Source organism: Mauremys reevesii, linkage group 6 (genome assembly GCF_016161935.1).
Source record: "Mauremys reevesii isolate NIE-2019 linkage group 6, ASM1616193v1, whole genome shotgun sequence".
Lineage (NCBI taxonomy): Eukaryota > Metazoa > Chordata > Testudines > Geoemydidae > Mauremys > Mauremys reevesii.
The window spans coordinates 82,919,011-82,934,281 of NC_052628.1; the positions used below are offsets into that span (position 1 = coordinate 82,919,011).

At 39.5% G+C, this 15,271-nt stretch overlaps 2 protein-coding genes across 5 annotated transcripts in view; one reads left to right on the plus strand and one right to left on the minus strand.

Moving 5' to 3' along the window:
• Window positions 1-11,638, minus strand: part of LRRC2 (leucine rich repeat containing 2) — a 93,590-nt gene extending 81,952 nt beyond the window's left edge. Inside the window, exon 1 of one of the 3 annotated variants that reach the window (XM_039545593.1) lies at window positions 11,485-11,638. The gene's annotated coding sequence lies outside the window, so the exon portion shown is untranslated. Of the gene's footprint in view, window positions 1-11,158; window positions 11,182-11,484 lie in introns of those variants that run through there. The other 2 variants (XM_039545594.1, XM_039545597.1) reach the window with 2 other exon arrangements.
• On the plus strand, window positions 11,603-14,949 carry TDGF1 (teratocarcinoma-derived growth factor 1). 2 transcript variants are annotated; one of them, XM_039545598.1, is made up of 7 exons: window positions 11,621-11,679; window positions 11,814-11,969; window positions 12,209-12,264; window positions 12,367-12,522; window positions 13,672-13,786; window positions 13,866-13,975; window positions 14,796-14,949. In XM_039545598.1, exons 2-7 carry the CDS (start codon window positions 11,947-11,949, stop codon window positions 14,906-14,908), a joined length of 573 nt encoding a protein of 190 aa, XP_039401532.1. In that variant the 5' UTR covers window positions 11,621-11,679; window positions 11,814-11,946; the 3' UTR covers window positions 14,909-14,949. The 2 variants fall into 2 exon arrangements, with proteins under 2 accessions (XP_039401533.1, XP_039401532.1); XM_039545599.1 differs by lacking the exon at window positions 12,367-12,522 and having other exon boundaries at window positions 11,603-11,679.
• Window positions 14,950-15,271: the final 322 nt, after the last annotated feature.

Genomic DNA, 15,271 nt, shown 5'->3' on the forward strand with positions numbered 1-15,271 from the left:
AATAAAAAATGGCTTTTCAACTACAAGGAAAATGTTGCAGAATTTGGTAGGATTTTTAATGGTTTTACATCAAAAAATGGGAAATTTAAAACTTTTCTGAAAAAAAAATGTTTAGTTTTTGGTAAAAAAAAATTCTTGGTTTGGTTTTTGAAACCTAAAAGATTGATTACAGTTTTTTAAAACCAAACTCTTTTGGGGTTTTATTTCAGTTTTTCATTTAAAAGAAACCAAAAGAATTTCATGGGGAATTAAAAAAAAAAAACATAAAAAAGAATTGGCATTTTTCAACCAGTTATGTGCATTACTCTTCAGCCTCAGCAATTCTAAGTATTAATTACAGCAGCTGGTCCTGATTCTGATTTCACTTAGTTTTACTTCCCTATAACTTCATTGACTTCAGTTAAATCACTCCTAATTTATACCAGTGAGAGAGGAGACTCAAGTCCATGAACTGCAGGACTAAAAATGGAGTTTTGCCTTTAGTCCTGAAAGAGTGAAGATCTGATTGTAACTTCAATGAGCTCTTGTGGAAGTGAGTTCCACTGTCTTCATGCAATTCTTGATGAATTTCTGTCTCCTGTACTTGCAGTCTAATTTATCCAAACATCAAGCTCTGTTACACTGAAGTAATGGTCACAGAATGAAAAATGCATCATTGGACAGTTAAGATTAATCCCAGAGGCCTCTGAATATTAAACATAAAGGCTTGAGAGTCAGTGAAACAATGCATTTGGATGATGTGTTCACAGAGACTGTGTTATTCATGCAGGCTGATGATTTCTCTATCAGGTGGAGCTTTTTCCAGGTGTGTGACTTCATTCCTAAATTGCAATAAACAAGCCTGGAAGCCACAAATGTACCAATCTTCATAGTCAGGTCCGAATCCAGTAACACAGAGTACAGTCTTCTGGTCAGAGCAAAGTGGAAAGGCATTTTTTGTGGAATGGCTATTTGGGATTCCAGTAGCAGTGAGGAGTCCAAAAAGACTCTCAAAAGGGAGAACTGATTCAGGAATTGGAAGAGGCGATGACCACAATAGAGGGAGATATTATGGAGAAGACAAGTTCTTCAAAGTGCTTCCCTCTTCCCATCAACATCACATCTTTTCCTATGTGTTTGTACAGTGCCTAGCATAATGGGTTCCTCATCCTGATCTTTGTCATTGTGTGCTACCACCATATAAATATTATTACTAATTAATAATAATAAGTCACCTGATTCTTGACTTGTTTCAGATCCACCAACTGCTATTCTTCAGCTGCTAATGTTGCCTAGGCATTGGGAAAGGCATTGTTTGTGTTTGCTATAATGAGATGTAGAGCTGGGACTCAGAAATAGACTGCTGGCACTTCAAGTTATGTTGCCTCCCCAGCTGCAACAATTGATTCATATGCATGTTGAATACATTGAGAAAGACGATTGTGCCTCCAAAGAAGAAGGTGTAAGTGAGGAACTGTAGCCCGCTACAACCCCCTGGGTTCAGTTCAAGGAAGGATTTGGACCATTTCAGGGAGTTGTAGGAAGTGTTTGTAGAGATAAATAAATAAATAATAAATAATAATAATAATAATAATAATAATACCTAGCTCTTGTATTCCAGAAAAGTGCTGTGTATCTCAAAGCATTACAAACATTACAAAGGAGGTCAGTGTCATTATAACCAGCTTCGCATCTGTAAAATGGGTATTTAAATCTTCAGACTAACTGTATGATTGAATACCAGAAAGTTTGGCAACTAATAATACAACCTGATCCACATCATATCTGAAAAAGTCTGTACTGAGTATTCAGTTCCCAAAGCTGTTTCCAAAAATAGCTTGTTCAGACAGTCCAGTTGTTTCTTTGGTTTCACAGAGCCAGTTAAACCATTAAGAATTAAGTCACAGATCAAGGGTGTTAAAAGAACCCATCTTTTTACTTTCATTCTGCTCAGAACACACACACAACTTCCGATTACTATATCTGAACACTACCTGCTAGCTTATTATTTTGTATAAAACAGCATGAGTAGCTACAATTAACTCAGGATCAAATAACCCAATCTATTGAGTAACCAATATTAAACACTAGCTGCATAGACATAACAGTTCTCCTGCTCTCTCTCCCCCCACTTGTTCAGAGACGAAGTAATAAAGTTCTGAAAATATTCCATTTGCTAACAATCTCTAGAAGACCTCTGAGATGAAGGGTCAACCCCTGGATGATAGGGGATCCAGAATCTCCCAGTGCAGTTCTACCATTGGTAGAAATAGAGAGAACATTAGGGGTAGACAAGGCACTAGTGTTTTTACCATCGTGTCATTGAATCCTGCTCAGAACAGATCTATTCTAAACCGCACAATAGAGAACAGAGAATTTCAGTGCCCTTCTACACCAGAGCTTGCCATTGTTTACCCCCAGTAAAGATGTATCAGTAAAATACTTCCTCAAAACTCCTAGTGTAGGCAATGCTTTAGTGCAACAGTGTGGCAAACAACAGCTCCTTGGAGATACACTTCCCACAAATGTCTAGCAGAAGCTTTTCCCCATGAGAATGGCCCAGTGTCAGGCTGAAGACAAGGTGGAATTAGCTGTGTGGATTTTCCACTCACTAAAGAAGCTGTGCAGTGCTTAAGCAAGACTCAGTGTTGACAAGAATACTTGGCCACCAAAATTATTTCTGCTTGTTGCTTTATTTTCACAACATTCATATGGCCTTCAAGAGCCATCTGTACTTGCCAGAGCTGCAGAGTGAGACTACACTATCCACAAGTCCCACTACAAATCATTCCAATAGGACAGCTCATTACCTATTTGAAAGAAAGGTATCAATGCCCTTCTGACCTTGTGAAGTCGGCCCTTCCTGATATAGTCTGAAAGGGTACTGGGGAATGGGGCCAACTTTTAATTCCTGGCTTAGCTGCAGCTATGAGACAGATGCTCTAAAATGTGTCTGGAGCATCCATGCCAAGAAATTATTAGTATTCCCAGCTCCCAAGGATTCTTAGAGCAATTCTCAGAAGCCCACAAGAGAATGAGGGGAAAAGTTGATCCTCAATACCATTAAAGAGTCTCCAAAGTCATTTTGGTTTGTGGAGGCTATACTTTTGGAGGTGACGTGTCCATAGATAAATTTGCAATACTTTACCAGCCAAAAACCAGCTAAGAGTTCCTGAAGGATTTTGCTAATGTTTTAAGGGAGACTCACAGCATTTTAATGGAGATTTTTGCAAGATACTGGAACACTTTCCAAATCTTTTTGAAGGAAGGACAATGCTATGACCGCACAAGTCTTGTACAGGAGGTAGATAACAAAGCTATAAAGAACACAAAGCACTATACAAATAAATAAATAATAATATTGTTAATGCCTGATGATTGCAGATGTGTGCAGATGTAAATCCAGAGCAAAGCCCCATGCTCAATCTCAAGGTCCCTTTTTTTTAGAACTGCTTCCACTGGCACTCACCTCACTTAAAAGGTGTTCTCTGAGCTGAGTAATGGGAATGTTATCAGTCAATTGAACTCTTATTTGATTTCATTATGCAACAAACCAAACATACAGCAGGGCCCTGGTGTAATACTGATTTGTTATGTCTGATTTGTTCGCCAATCACTGCTCAGAACTTTGGTGGTACTTGAAATAGGAGGCTATTATAGTAGAAGCCAAAATCAACTGATATCCTCAACAGAGACAGCAGTACAGTGAGTGAAATGCCACTAGCCTTCCATCCATATCAAAACAGTGAAGGAGCAGAACCTTCTTCCAGGAGGTCACATCATCATCAAGGCCTAATGCAATGAGATCAATAGATGGAAACCTGTTGCTTTCCAAGTAAGGCTAAAAATAGAAGCGGCACAGTTATCCTTCTCACTAATTTTCTGTTAAGAGAACAGGAGAGCTATGAAGAGGAAACAGACCATTGGCCTATCTACTCTATACCAACATCCTACCATTGGCAGCCTGTTCAGAGATTAGGTTTGAGGGGGAGAAATGACTTGCCAAAGAGTACATCCTACCATACGTCCCCCGAAGTGATCAGCTTATGCCCTGCGGTATTGCATTTTAACAAACAACAGCAATTCAGAGGAATAATTCTGAACCTGCTCAAAGGCAGCAAACAGACAAGGACATTGCTTTAACAGGAGTGGTTGTAGTAACAATGAAACAAATAGCACCATCTACTGACTAAACTATATTAATACCTACTTAATTCACATACATAGCAATAAGCACCAAATATTTTTCCATCACTGTAGTAAATGCGCCCCCTCGAGAGGCAGTAGCTAAATTGGCAGAACAATTCTTCTGTCAAATTAGCAATTGCCTACACCAGAGTTTAGGTCAGCTTACCTACATCACTCAGAGGTGTGAATTTTTCTACAACCCTCTGGGATACAGCTAGGGTAACCTATTTTAGGTGTAGACCAGGCCTTAGTCAGCAGCATTCTGGGTGGAACCAAAGTGGAGAAGGATCACTCCCAGAATGAAAAAGAGGAATTGTCTATGTCCACTAATTCATGAGCAATACTATTTTTCTTTAAAGTGCTGGGGTACTACTGAGCTAAAGAACTCTCCATTAATCAATCCTTGATATACAATCAGGTCTATACATTGTCTTTTGATAGGTCCAACATACCTTTCAGTAAGTATATGTAGACATGCCATGAATTATTTTACACAAGAGACAAGGAAAGATAAGAAAAGAAGGGTTGGGTGTTGTGGGGTCTAAAAGGCAAGGACAATAAGCATGAACTTCATGCAGTGGTGGAATGGGGTCACTGAGGAATTAAAAAAGATAGACAAGGAAAATTATGTTAGATTTTGTAAGGACTAAAGTGATCATAGGTGCAGAGGCCAGAGAGGAAAGGCTTACACTGATATCAGGAAACAAACACCTCCTATTAATGCCAGATACCTCACAAACCTTGTCTCCACTAGGAACTAATGATAACTAACATGAGATAAAATCCTAGCAAAGCAAGGCATTTGTAGTTTTAACATAGGTTAGCAAGTTGAGGTAAATCAGTGATTCTCAACCAGGGTACATGTACCCATGGGGATACCCAGAGGTCTTCCAGGGGTACATCAACATCCAGATATTTGCCTAGTTTTACAACAGGCTACATAAAAAGCATGAGCAAAGTCAGAACAAACTGAAAGTTCATACAATAACTTTTTATATAGCTCTATATACTATACACTGAAATGTAAGTACAATATTTATATTCCAATTGATTTATTTTAGAATTATATAGTAAAAATGACAAAGTAAGCAATTTTTCAGTAATAGTGTGCTGTGACACTTTTGTGTTTTTATGTCTGATTTTGTAAGCAAGTAGATTTTAAGTAGGTGAAACTTGGTGGTACATAAGACAAATCAGACTCCTGAAAGGGGTACAGTAGTCTGGAAAGGCTGAGAGTCACTGGGGTAAATCACAGACACCCCATTGTCTTTACCTCAGTCTGCCCACATGTGAAAGCTACAAACTGCCTGGTCTTCACTAGAATTTTACAATGTGTCAGCTATCATGCAGTAAGAACACAGCCAGGCTTTTTTCCTAGTGAATATGCACCCACAGCTCCATTCAAAACCATGTGAAGTCACACACAGAGTAAGGCACAATGTGGTTAAATTCACTGAACACACTAATAAGACAAATTTATCCCTGGCATAACTTTATTGGCCTCAGTGATAAATTTGGCCCAACAGTTTTTAAAAACTAGGTTGTGATTTGCTTTGCTGTGTAATGTTGCCTGTAAGTCTCATCATAGGACAGCAAGCTCCCCCAGGGCAGTATTTGTACTTTTGCCAAATTGTTCATCATAACTTTATAAAGAAGAGAGCAACAAGGGAAAAGGAAAGTTTTAATCCATACCTATAAAAACTGTGAACAGAAGAACAAGCACTATCTATTTCTTGGTAATGAACCTGATCCTCTCCCACTGGGAGTATATCTAGATAAGAACAGCAAAAAAGCTTAGTGTGTAAATTCTCATCTCAGTGTCATCTTGTTTATTAGATTTAAATTTAGTTGACACTTCCATGACCTAATAAATGTGTCAGCGAGTGCTCAGATAAATATGGTAACTCTGTGTGCAGATAAAAGGATTGGCAGACAAAGTGTCCATGTGAAAAGGAAGAAGTTTGCCCAAATTAACATTTCAAAGGTAATAAAACTGGATTTGGAGTTGTAAAGTAAAAAATATTAGTGAATTTTGCTTGGGTTCAGGTTTCATAGGAAAAAAGTCACCATAGTTCTAGTGCTACCAGAGCCCAGTTAGTGATGTAATCCTTCTTTCTCTGCTGTACATACTGTCCCAGGCTACCAGCAGAGACAAAAAAGAAATGTACAACAAAGCAGAATGGGAGCTGGCAGCATCAACCTCCAAGAGGCAGTACCCGAGGTCACCACACGACTACTAACATCAAATCACAACTGCAAAGGACATTTAAAGGAAGGAAAAAACAATGTCCTCATGTGAGGCTGTAGGGTTGGGTTTGCTGTTGGGTTTTTTTTTTTTAATGTATTGTGCTAGTTTTTAATTTGGGGAGGGTGGGGGGACAAAAAGAGAGTAGGACCAAGAATGAGAAGGGACGGGTGAAGGTGGTAAAAATTGAATTTTAATGTTATGACCATTCATAACATGCAGTGTATTGACATTAGTGTTGATAGGGTAATTCACTCTGAAAGGGTCAATGTTTTCCTCTGTACATGATTCATGGAGCCAATTAACAAGTGTTGGACACCATGAAAACAAATATAGAGCAGCAAAGTATCATCCCTGGCATAAGCCTACCGGATTCCCCATTCTCCTAGTAGCTCACCAAAGAGAAATTTTCTCATTCTACGTACAGGTTTAAGCAATTGGCTTTGTATCAGTGTCAACAGTAAGTACTAAAGGTGCCCTAACCATTACATATATTATCTTTCTCTCTGTCGAGCAAACATGACAAGTGGGGGCAGTGGTAATTACAAAAGGTAATTACCAGTGGAGACAATGCAGCTCATCACACAAGATGATGAACTGCATGGAAGAATGAAGAATCCATGTGCAAAGAATTAATTATTTCTGTCTTGCAATACGCACAGATTAAACAATAATTTTAAAATAATTAACCTGGAGGAATGTAATGTTCAAAAAAAAATACCAGTTACTAAGTATTTAATTTGTTGAAATGAGTTGTCCCATTAGGACCAGCATTTGTCATTTAGATTTGGAAAGGAAGTTTTAATAAGCTAAACCTTCAGTGCAATTTTAATGACATTATTACAGATTTATAAATGACTGTATCCTGGTAAATGTCTAAAAATGAGAGTGTTTATAATGGTAGAATGGCTTCATGGTTAGAGCTAGTCAAAAAATTTCAAGAAGTTAAAAATTAACAAAGAATGAAAATAATTTTCAATGGAAAATGTTTCCATTTTTTAAACTAGCTCTACTGATAATTACAGCTAACCAGCAAACAGGCAGCAGGGGAATCAGAACTAAAGATATTTAGATCCAAAAATCACAGGCTTGTAGCATGTAAACTGAAGAAAGACTATTTGCAGCATTAAAGAAGGTTTATATCTTTGCAGGCCAGGCACTAGCAGATTCAAAAGCTTATGGAGAGTGTAGTTTTTCATAGCTAAGAGCTATATTGAGCCTTTAGGTGCAGCTCTGAGTAAGGAAGAATGGTCCAGTGGCTAGGGCACAAATCTGGGACTTAGTAGACATGGATTCAGTTCCCTCTTCTACTACAGATTTCCTGAGGCCTTGTCCTACACTACAGGGGAAATTCAATCTAAGCTACACAATTTGAGTTACTTAGCTTAGATCTATTTACCGTGGGTCCACAATATGCAATGTCTAGAGGAGACACTTTCCTGTCAACTCCCCTTACTCTTCTCGATCCGGTGGAGTACAGGAGTCGACGGGAGAGTGATCTGCGATCGATTTAGCAGGTCTTCACTAAACCTGCTAAATCGACCGCCGATGCATCGATCACCGCTCGTCGATCCCCTGGTAAGTGTAGACAAGCCATGAGTAACCTTGCCCAAGGTCACTCAGTGTCACTATGCCTAAGTTCCTCATCTGTAAAATGGGGATAGTAGTACTTTCCTACCTCACAGGGTTCTTATGAGGATACATTAATTAAAGATTGTGAAATGCTCAGATATTACAGTAATGAGAATAAAAAATACCAGCAACAATAAGAGATAGTGTTTAAGCTGCCAGTAGTCATACTGTCACTCTGAGGAACAATTCCTTCCCTGCTTGTCTGTTGCTTCAGGTGGATAGTAATTTGTGGTGGCTAGTGCATGGGATGGAAGGCCACAACGAAAGTTCTCCCATTCCCTCCTGGGGCAGACTAGTGTCTGCACAGTGCCAACTTACACCTGCATACTGTGACCCAAGGTCTGGGTTCTTACTCCCCTATATGGGTGTGTAGTCCAAGTTAAAATCTAGTCCTTAGTGAACACGGTTGTTTGCTTAATTTTAATTGCCTTTTAAGAATATTCACAACAAAAAAAAAATCACAAGAGGAAAAAAAGTTGTAAAAACTGTCACAATAAGCATTTGTTGTGCCTACATTCCTAGCATTTCCTGATTGCTACCTCCCACATCCTCTGCAGCTATCATATTCACCGTCCTCTGGAATTCTGCCTTTTTCACTATGCAACCCAGCAACATTTACTACACATTTTCCAGCCTGTCCCCTGAGGGTTCATATGTACTTTCAGTTACACTAGAGCAAATTCAGAGTAAATCTACTCCAGATTTACACTCCTCTCCTTTCTTTCTACTTCCCAATTCAGAGTCAGTGACTTATATAGCTTTCTTCCAAAAAAACTCATGATTGTACATGTGGCTGTCATGCAAATTGTTCTCTCTAAAGTCCACTTATATCCAGTTCATATATCAAGTCACTGACGTCCCCGTTGGTCATCTTCCATCCACAATCATTTCAAGGGCCATGTTACCAATATAACTCTCAGATCTATGTTGGACATGTCCATAGCAATGTAGCCTAGCTTCCCTGTCTTCAACTGGGGCAACCCACATTAAGCCTCTCACAACCTCACTTCATTTCCTGTCACAAAGTGTCCAACCATTTAATCATCTCAACATCTTCATTCCCTGGCAACTGCAAAAAGAATCTGGCCAAAATAAGATAGAGAATCTATCAATCACAGAATTACCCATGTCCAGGGCTGGTGCAACCCATTAGGCAACCTAGGTGGTCGCCAAGGGTGCTAGCATTTGGGGGGCAGCATTTTGGGTCCTTTGGCGGCAACCGCATCTTCGGCCGCCCCAGTTGTTGGCATTTAGGCGGAGGGAGCTGGGGCAGGGGGGCGCAGGGAGGGCCCCCTTCAGCAAGTAAAGGGGGGGGGCGGCATGCAGGGGAACTCCCCGCCCCAGCTCACCTCTGCTCTGCCTCCTCCCCGAGCACGCCGCCCCACTCTGCTTCTCTCCCTCCCAGGCTTGCAGCGCCAAACAGCTGATTGGCGCCACAAGCCTACGAGGTGGGAGAAGTGGAGCAGTGATGGCATGCTCAGGGAGGAGGCAGAGCACAGGTGAGCTGGGGCGGGGAGCTGCTGCACGGCTCCCTGGGCCGGGGGGAGCTGACATGGGGGGGGCCTCAGGGTGGAGGGGGAGCTGCCGCGAGGGGGGACACCTCAGGGCAGGGGGGTGGGGAGCTGCCACGAGGGGGCACCTTAGGGCGGGGGGGTGGGGAGCTGTCACAGGGCTTGAGGGGGAGGGGCAGGCACAAGGTGGAAGTTTCACCTAGGGCGCAAAACATCCTTGCACCCTCCCTGCCCATGTCCCTGATTCATTCACTGCACTCTGTCTAACCTGCACACTGGATGAGGAAGGGATCCTACAGAAAAAATATTGGATTAGAGCCTCATCTAAGTGTAAACTTGTATTGCTCCATTGGCCTCAGCAGAATGGTGCCAATTTACACCATCTGAAAACCTGGTTTATTTTATGAATATGTAATTAAAGACTATGAATCAGATTCTCAACTGGTGTAAATCAGAATAGTGCCATTGAAGTCAATGGAACCACACCAATTTACACCAGCCGAGGATCCAACCCAAGGGGCCTCATTCTCATCTCAGTAGAAACTCCATCACGCTAACATCAATGAAATGAGAATCAACCCCCTTGTCTTCAGAACTGCATGTAAAGCCCCTACCATGCTTTCAGCACTGTAAAAATAATAATACATCTGTTTTCCTTAGATCAGATTTTGGGTCTAGCATTTGAGCTAAAGCCCCTTCTAATTCTTGCAAACTAATTAAATGGAGCAAACTCGAGCAAAACTGTATGAATTTGTCAAACCGACGTCTTGCCTAAAGGTTTGCAGTAATATTTGTCCATTGGAAAACTAGGTTCATTTAAATACAAACCTCTTCAAACTTTATGGTTTACAAACCCACACAAATTGGTTCTCATACAAAAAAAATCATTAATCCCTTTTTAATCAAACTTGGAAGGTTCACCCAGCTCTAATGCTCAGGATATTTATGTGGAGGAGCTGATAACTACTATCACTGCCTCCTCATTGACTCTTCACTGGCAACTTCACACTTCTTGCAGTTCTGAAAGCATTGATTTAAAATGGCCTGTAATGCTGCCAGTTTAATTTAACACCAAGAAACTAAAGAAGAAGGGGGGGGGGAACTATGCAAAGAAGTGCTACACAGCACCCTACAACTTGAAAATGTTTCCTCTACTATGTTCTAGAAGAAACAAGGTTTGTACTCTGTATATTTCTCTTTGTTTCATATCAAAACAGGGGAACAAAGAGACATTCCAGGACACATGTTAATGCTTAAAGCTAAATTTTAGTAAACAACAATTTATATCTAAATATGCAGGGCTGCATTTTCAAAAGTTAGCTTGCAAGTTATTTTACATAATGCTCACAACATTTTTCACATGAGAAAAGAGTTGCTTGATTTTTTTTCAAAGACCACACTACACTGGGGAAATTTTGCAAACATTCCATTAGATTCAATTAGATTTGTTCCAAACAGGGTTAGATGACAATATTTAAAATACTAACACCAGCTATGCTCCATCAGCACGAGCTCACACCATTGCTAACACTGGTTGAACTGGGCCATCATTAGTGACAGTATGAAACTTTGCAAAAATGTCCCTAGTGAAAACACAACTTACAGCCCTGACTCTCCACTGCTTTGCCCCGGTGTAGTCATTTACCAGTGCACACTGAGTGTGTAATTTAACAGCAGGTGAGATTAGTTGGGTGAGATAATATATTTTATTGGACCTATTTCTGTTGGTGAGCAAGACAAGCTTTTGAGCTTACACAGAGCTCTCTGACCTGAAGAAGAGCTGTATGTAAGCTCAATAGCTTGTCTCTCTGCAACAGAAGTCAGTCCAATAAAAGATATTACCTCACCCATCTTGTCTCACTAATATCCTGGGCCCACCACAGCTACAACAACGCTGCATACAATAATAGACGAGTCATATCCACTCACCTGAGGGGTCTGTCTGCTGGCCCTTCTAAAAGATATTGGGCCCACCTCTGCTTACACAGGTGTAAATAACAAGTAACTTCACTGAAGCCGATGGAGTTACATCAATCTATATGAATCAATGCAGAACCAGTGGAGATTGGAGAACTGGGGGAGTATTCATTGGTAGCAGCAGGCTCAGTTCTGTTGTCCCTTTAGGTGAGCTTTAATGGAGATATCAGTGTGTGGAGGAGGGGTAGACAGGTGATAATTGACTTTCAATTGTTTATTGATTGACCTGTTACAAGGAAAAGCTAAAGTAACACTAACAGTTCTCTGCTTGTTTCTACCAGACAAAACAAAGAAAGTTGCTTCCAGGTTTCTCTGTGGATGATGGTCCTGGCCAGTAAATGAAGGTGCCTGTTAAGTTGCTGGTGGAATACTGAAGTTATTTTTGCAGCATTTGTCTCCTGAGACAGAAGGATAATGAGCAAGAGGGTCTCAACTAGGTTAGAAACATTGAGAACATCACCTTTGCAACTGTCAACTTTTTGACTGACTTTTTGTTATCTTAAAAGGTTTTCCTGGTTTGTTTTTTTTCACTTGGCAGTAATTACTTAAGATGAGAACTGAAATTTTAATAACCGAATATTTACCTGCATTATGGCGTTTTTTTCCTTCCTCCCCCTTCTGTCAAACTAATTTCATTTCTTCTTTGCAGCTAAACTGAGTTCTCTGTCTGTTTTAGATTGGTTTTCATTTTGGCTCTGTTTTCTGACGCTGTTAAGCTGGAATTGGGAACTGGTAGGAGGATTTTTCTTATTGGTTGAATGGCAAAGGGGGTCTTTAAAATATTACCTTTGATTCTTATACTATATAAATGTATTTCTCTATATTCAAATTAAGAGCATGAAGAAAGGAACCCAAAGCACAGGACAAATCTGTCTGTTCTTGGAACACAACCACCTCTGAGATATTTTGACTTTTCCCTGAAGACCATTAATGAAACAAATGGCTTTTCAGAGCTGCAATCTCATGTACCTTTTATTGGCCTCACAGACAGTAAGTTAATACATTATGTATAATTAGGAAAACTGCACCAGCACCAGGCTTTCTACCATATGAATAGTGAGAAGAGTGCTAGGGGAATAATTCATAATGAATAACTAACTTGAAAATTACCTCTGCTCTGTTTTGCTAACTGTCTATGTGCACTCAAGTACTTATTAAAGACATTAAACAAATCTGGGTCTGTAGCCCATATCTGGGCATGGGCCACCTAAGTCACTCTATATGTTTCTATTCCCTGTGATTCTATTCTTTAAAGTCACATTTCTGATGTGAATTCTCATGGAAGGTGAACTTTCTTTGATTATTCTCCAATAGCCAAGTAAACTCCAAAGTTCCTGCAAACATTCCTGCCAGCGAACTCATTTACTAGGATGCCCTTGGAAAGCCTACAACAAAGGCATGATCACTGGCCAAGGCAATTCCAATGAGTAAACACTTGACAGTATTTACCCAGGGCTAGTTGAGGCTTTTTAAAAATCTATTGGCTTAAGTTAAATCAAATACATTTTAAATAATGAGTGTAGGATTGGAAATTAAACTTACTTGCTGCATCTTGAAAATATTTTGCTCTGCACTAGGCCATAGAATTGGTCTTGATAGTGAAAAAACATAAACAAATGAGTCCAATATAGCTTTTCCACAGTAGTCTTTAAAATTTCTCCAAGGCACTAATTTCTTGTTTAATAAATCTGTTGACACTTCTTCCTTTAGCTGTAGCTTTAACTGAAAAGATACTCAAAGGCCTTCCCTGTATCATTGCCAAATTATACTAGTCACATGCCAGTAAAGTTTTCCTGATCACAGTGGATTGGGATTATTTTACTAAAAACAACTTTGTGGACCTAGGTTTTTTCCCCCCTCTTTGACTTCAGTGTGTGGTAAACAATAACATGGGAAAATCATGGGACTGAAGGGCTGTGTTGGTTCCTAGTCTGTATTGGTACTAAGGTATAGGTGTCCAAAACTCAAGTAACCTCTTGTTGAAGGGACACTTCTTCTAATTCTTTACTAAATATCTATTTCTCACTATCTGGCTAGTTCCATGTATTTCAGTGCAGGTGAAAGGGATCCCCATTTATAGCTGCCAAATGCTGATAGGCATGCAAATAACTTTAACAATTTATTTTTTCAAAACCCCAGGCAAGAAGTTAAATAGACACTGCTGCAAAAATGGAGGAACCTGTATCCTAGGCAGTTTTTGTGCATGTCCAAAATATTTCACTGGGAGATACTGTGACTTTGATGAACGGAAAAGGTAAAGGAACTGATGAAAGTGGTGTATTTTGTTCCAATGGGATCACCTTTTAAAATCTGAAATCTGTTCTTCTTAACAGAGACTGTGGTGCTGTTCTCCATGGAAACTGGCTACAGAAAGATTGTTCCTTATGCAAATGTGTTTATGGGACTTTGCATTGTATCCCACAAATGTTTCAAGATGGTTGTGGTAAGTAAATTTGCTTAAGAGAATGAGGTAGCAGATGCATAATCTTCCATCCTCCTCCTTAACATAAACAGGTTCTAAAGCTGTAGGTTGCAAACAAGCTTAATGCAAACATTAGAAACAGGAAATGTAATGTCTTCAGTCTTGGAAGATGAATCTGTTTAGTAACTATTCTCAACAGAGGCACTATCACCATCACTGTAATTTCAATAGTCTGCACTAGTGCCAGTTCCAGGCTTTCAAAAATCATGAGTCAGGTCACAAAATATCCTGTGGTGTGTGTGTGTTTTGTTTTTTTTTTAAATTTGTTAGTAGTTTTTTTTTAAGCCAAATGTTGGGTTCTAGTTTCTATGCCTTTAGAGCATACACTCAATGTTTTTAAGACACCCCTCCCCCCCCTCGGAACTGAGGGTTAGAAGCTTACTTTTATTTTCTTTTTAATTAAAGCTGAGATTCTGATGCAATTGTTTGATTCCAGCAGCTAGGGCCTTAAGAAAAACACCAAATATTATGTGATTTGCAATAAAACAGGAGTTGGCTTCTTATCCAAAATTTCTGTGTTGCCAAAGCCAATAAATTGGATGACCTACAGTTAAAGAATTTGACTTCTGCCAGCTATTTAGAATTTACAGACTGAATGATAGTGAGGACTGTAAAAGCTCAGACTCTTTTATCTTGTGAATGTTCAGTATAGCAGCTATTCACACCTCCTTTAAACACCCTATGCTACTGACTGCCCAGTAGAAATTCATTCTAAGGACTCAAGTTTTTTTAATAAAACCAGAAGATGTGCAAGAGCTATTTGTTTCATTCTTCCTTTCAGATGAAGACAAATATGAAGAGGAGATTCTCCGAATACTTTCCATGAGTTCTAAACTGCAGCCAACAGGACGTATCTGGTTTTTTACACTGTTTATATCCCATTTTATGGTGTGAAAGCAGAATAGAAAAGTTCTGTTTTGTCTCTGTGCTTGTAATCAAGATTTTATTTTTAATTTATCTTCAGACTTCCCCCCCCCCCGGGAAAACTCCTGTAGAATTCTAATAGTGCTGTTGGTTTTTATCAGCTCTTTTAACAGTTCCATAGAATTCAAGGGAGACTTCCACCGTAGGGATCTACAGGATGTTTTGATTTTGAAAATGTATAGCAAAGATGTATCTTTCTTTCAATTTTATGTAGGTTTTTTTAGAATAACTGCTATATAACTCTACTGACTTCATCTCTATTTAATTTCAAAAGACTTTCCCAGAAGTGGAGTGAGGTTTTTTAAATATTGTAAGATAATACTAAAGAAATAG

Coding starts and splice junctions, on each gene's coding strand:
- TDGF1 (XM_039545598.1), top strand. CDS start 11,947: ATGAGCAAGAGGGTCTCAACTAG. Junction 12,265..12,366: donor TAAGCTGGAATTGGGAACTG/GTAGGAGGATTT, acceptor ATTCAAATTAAG/AGCATGAAGAAAGGAACCCA. Junction 13,976..14,795: donor AATGTTTCAAGATGGTTGTG/GTAAGTAAATTT, acceptor TCTTCCTTTCAG/ATGAAGACAAATATGAAGAG.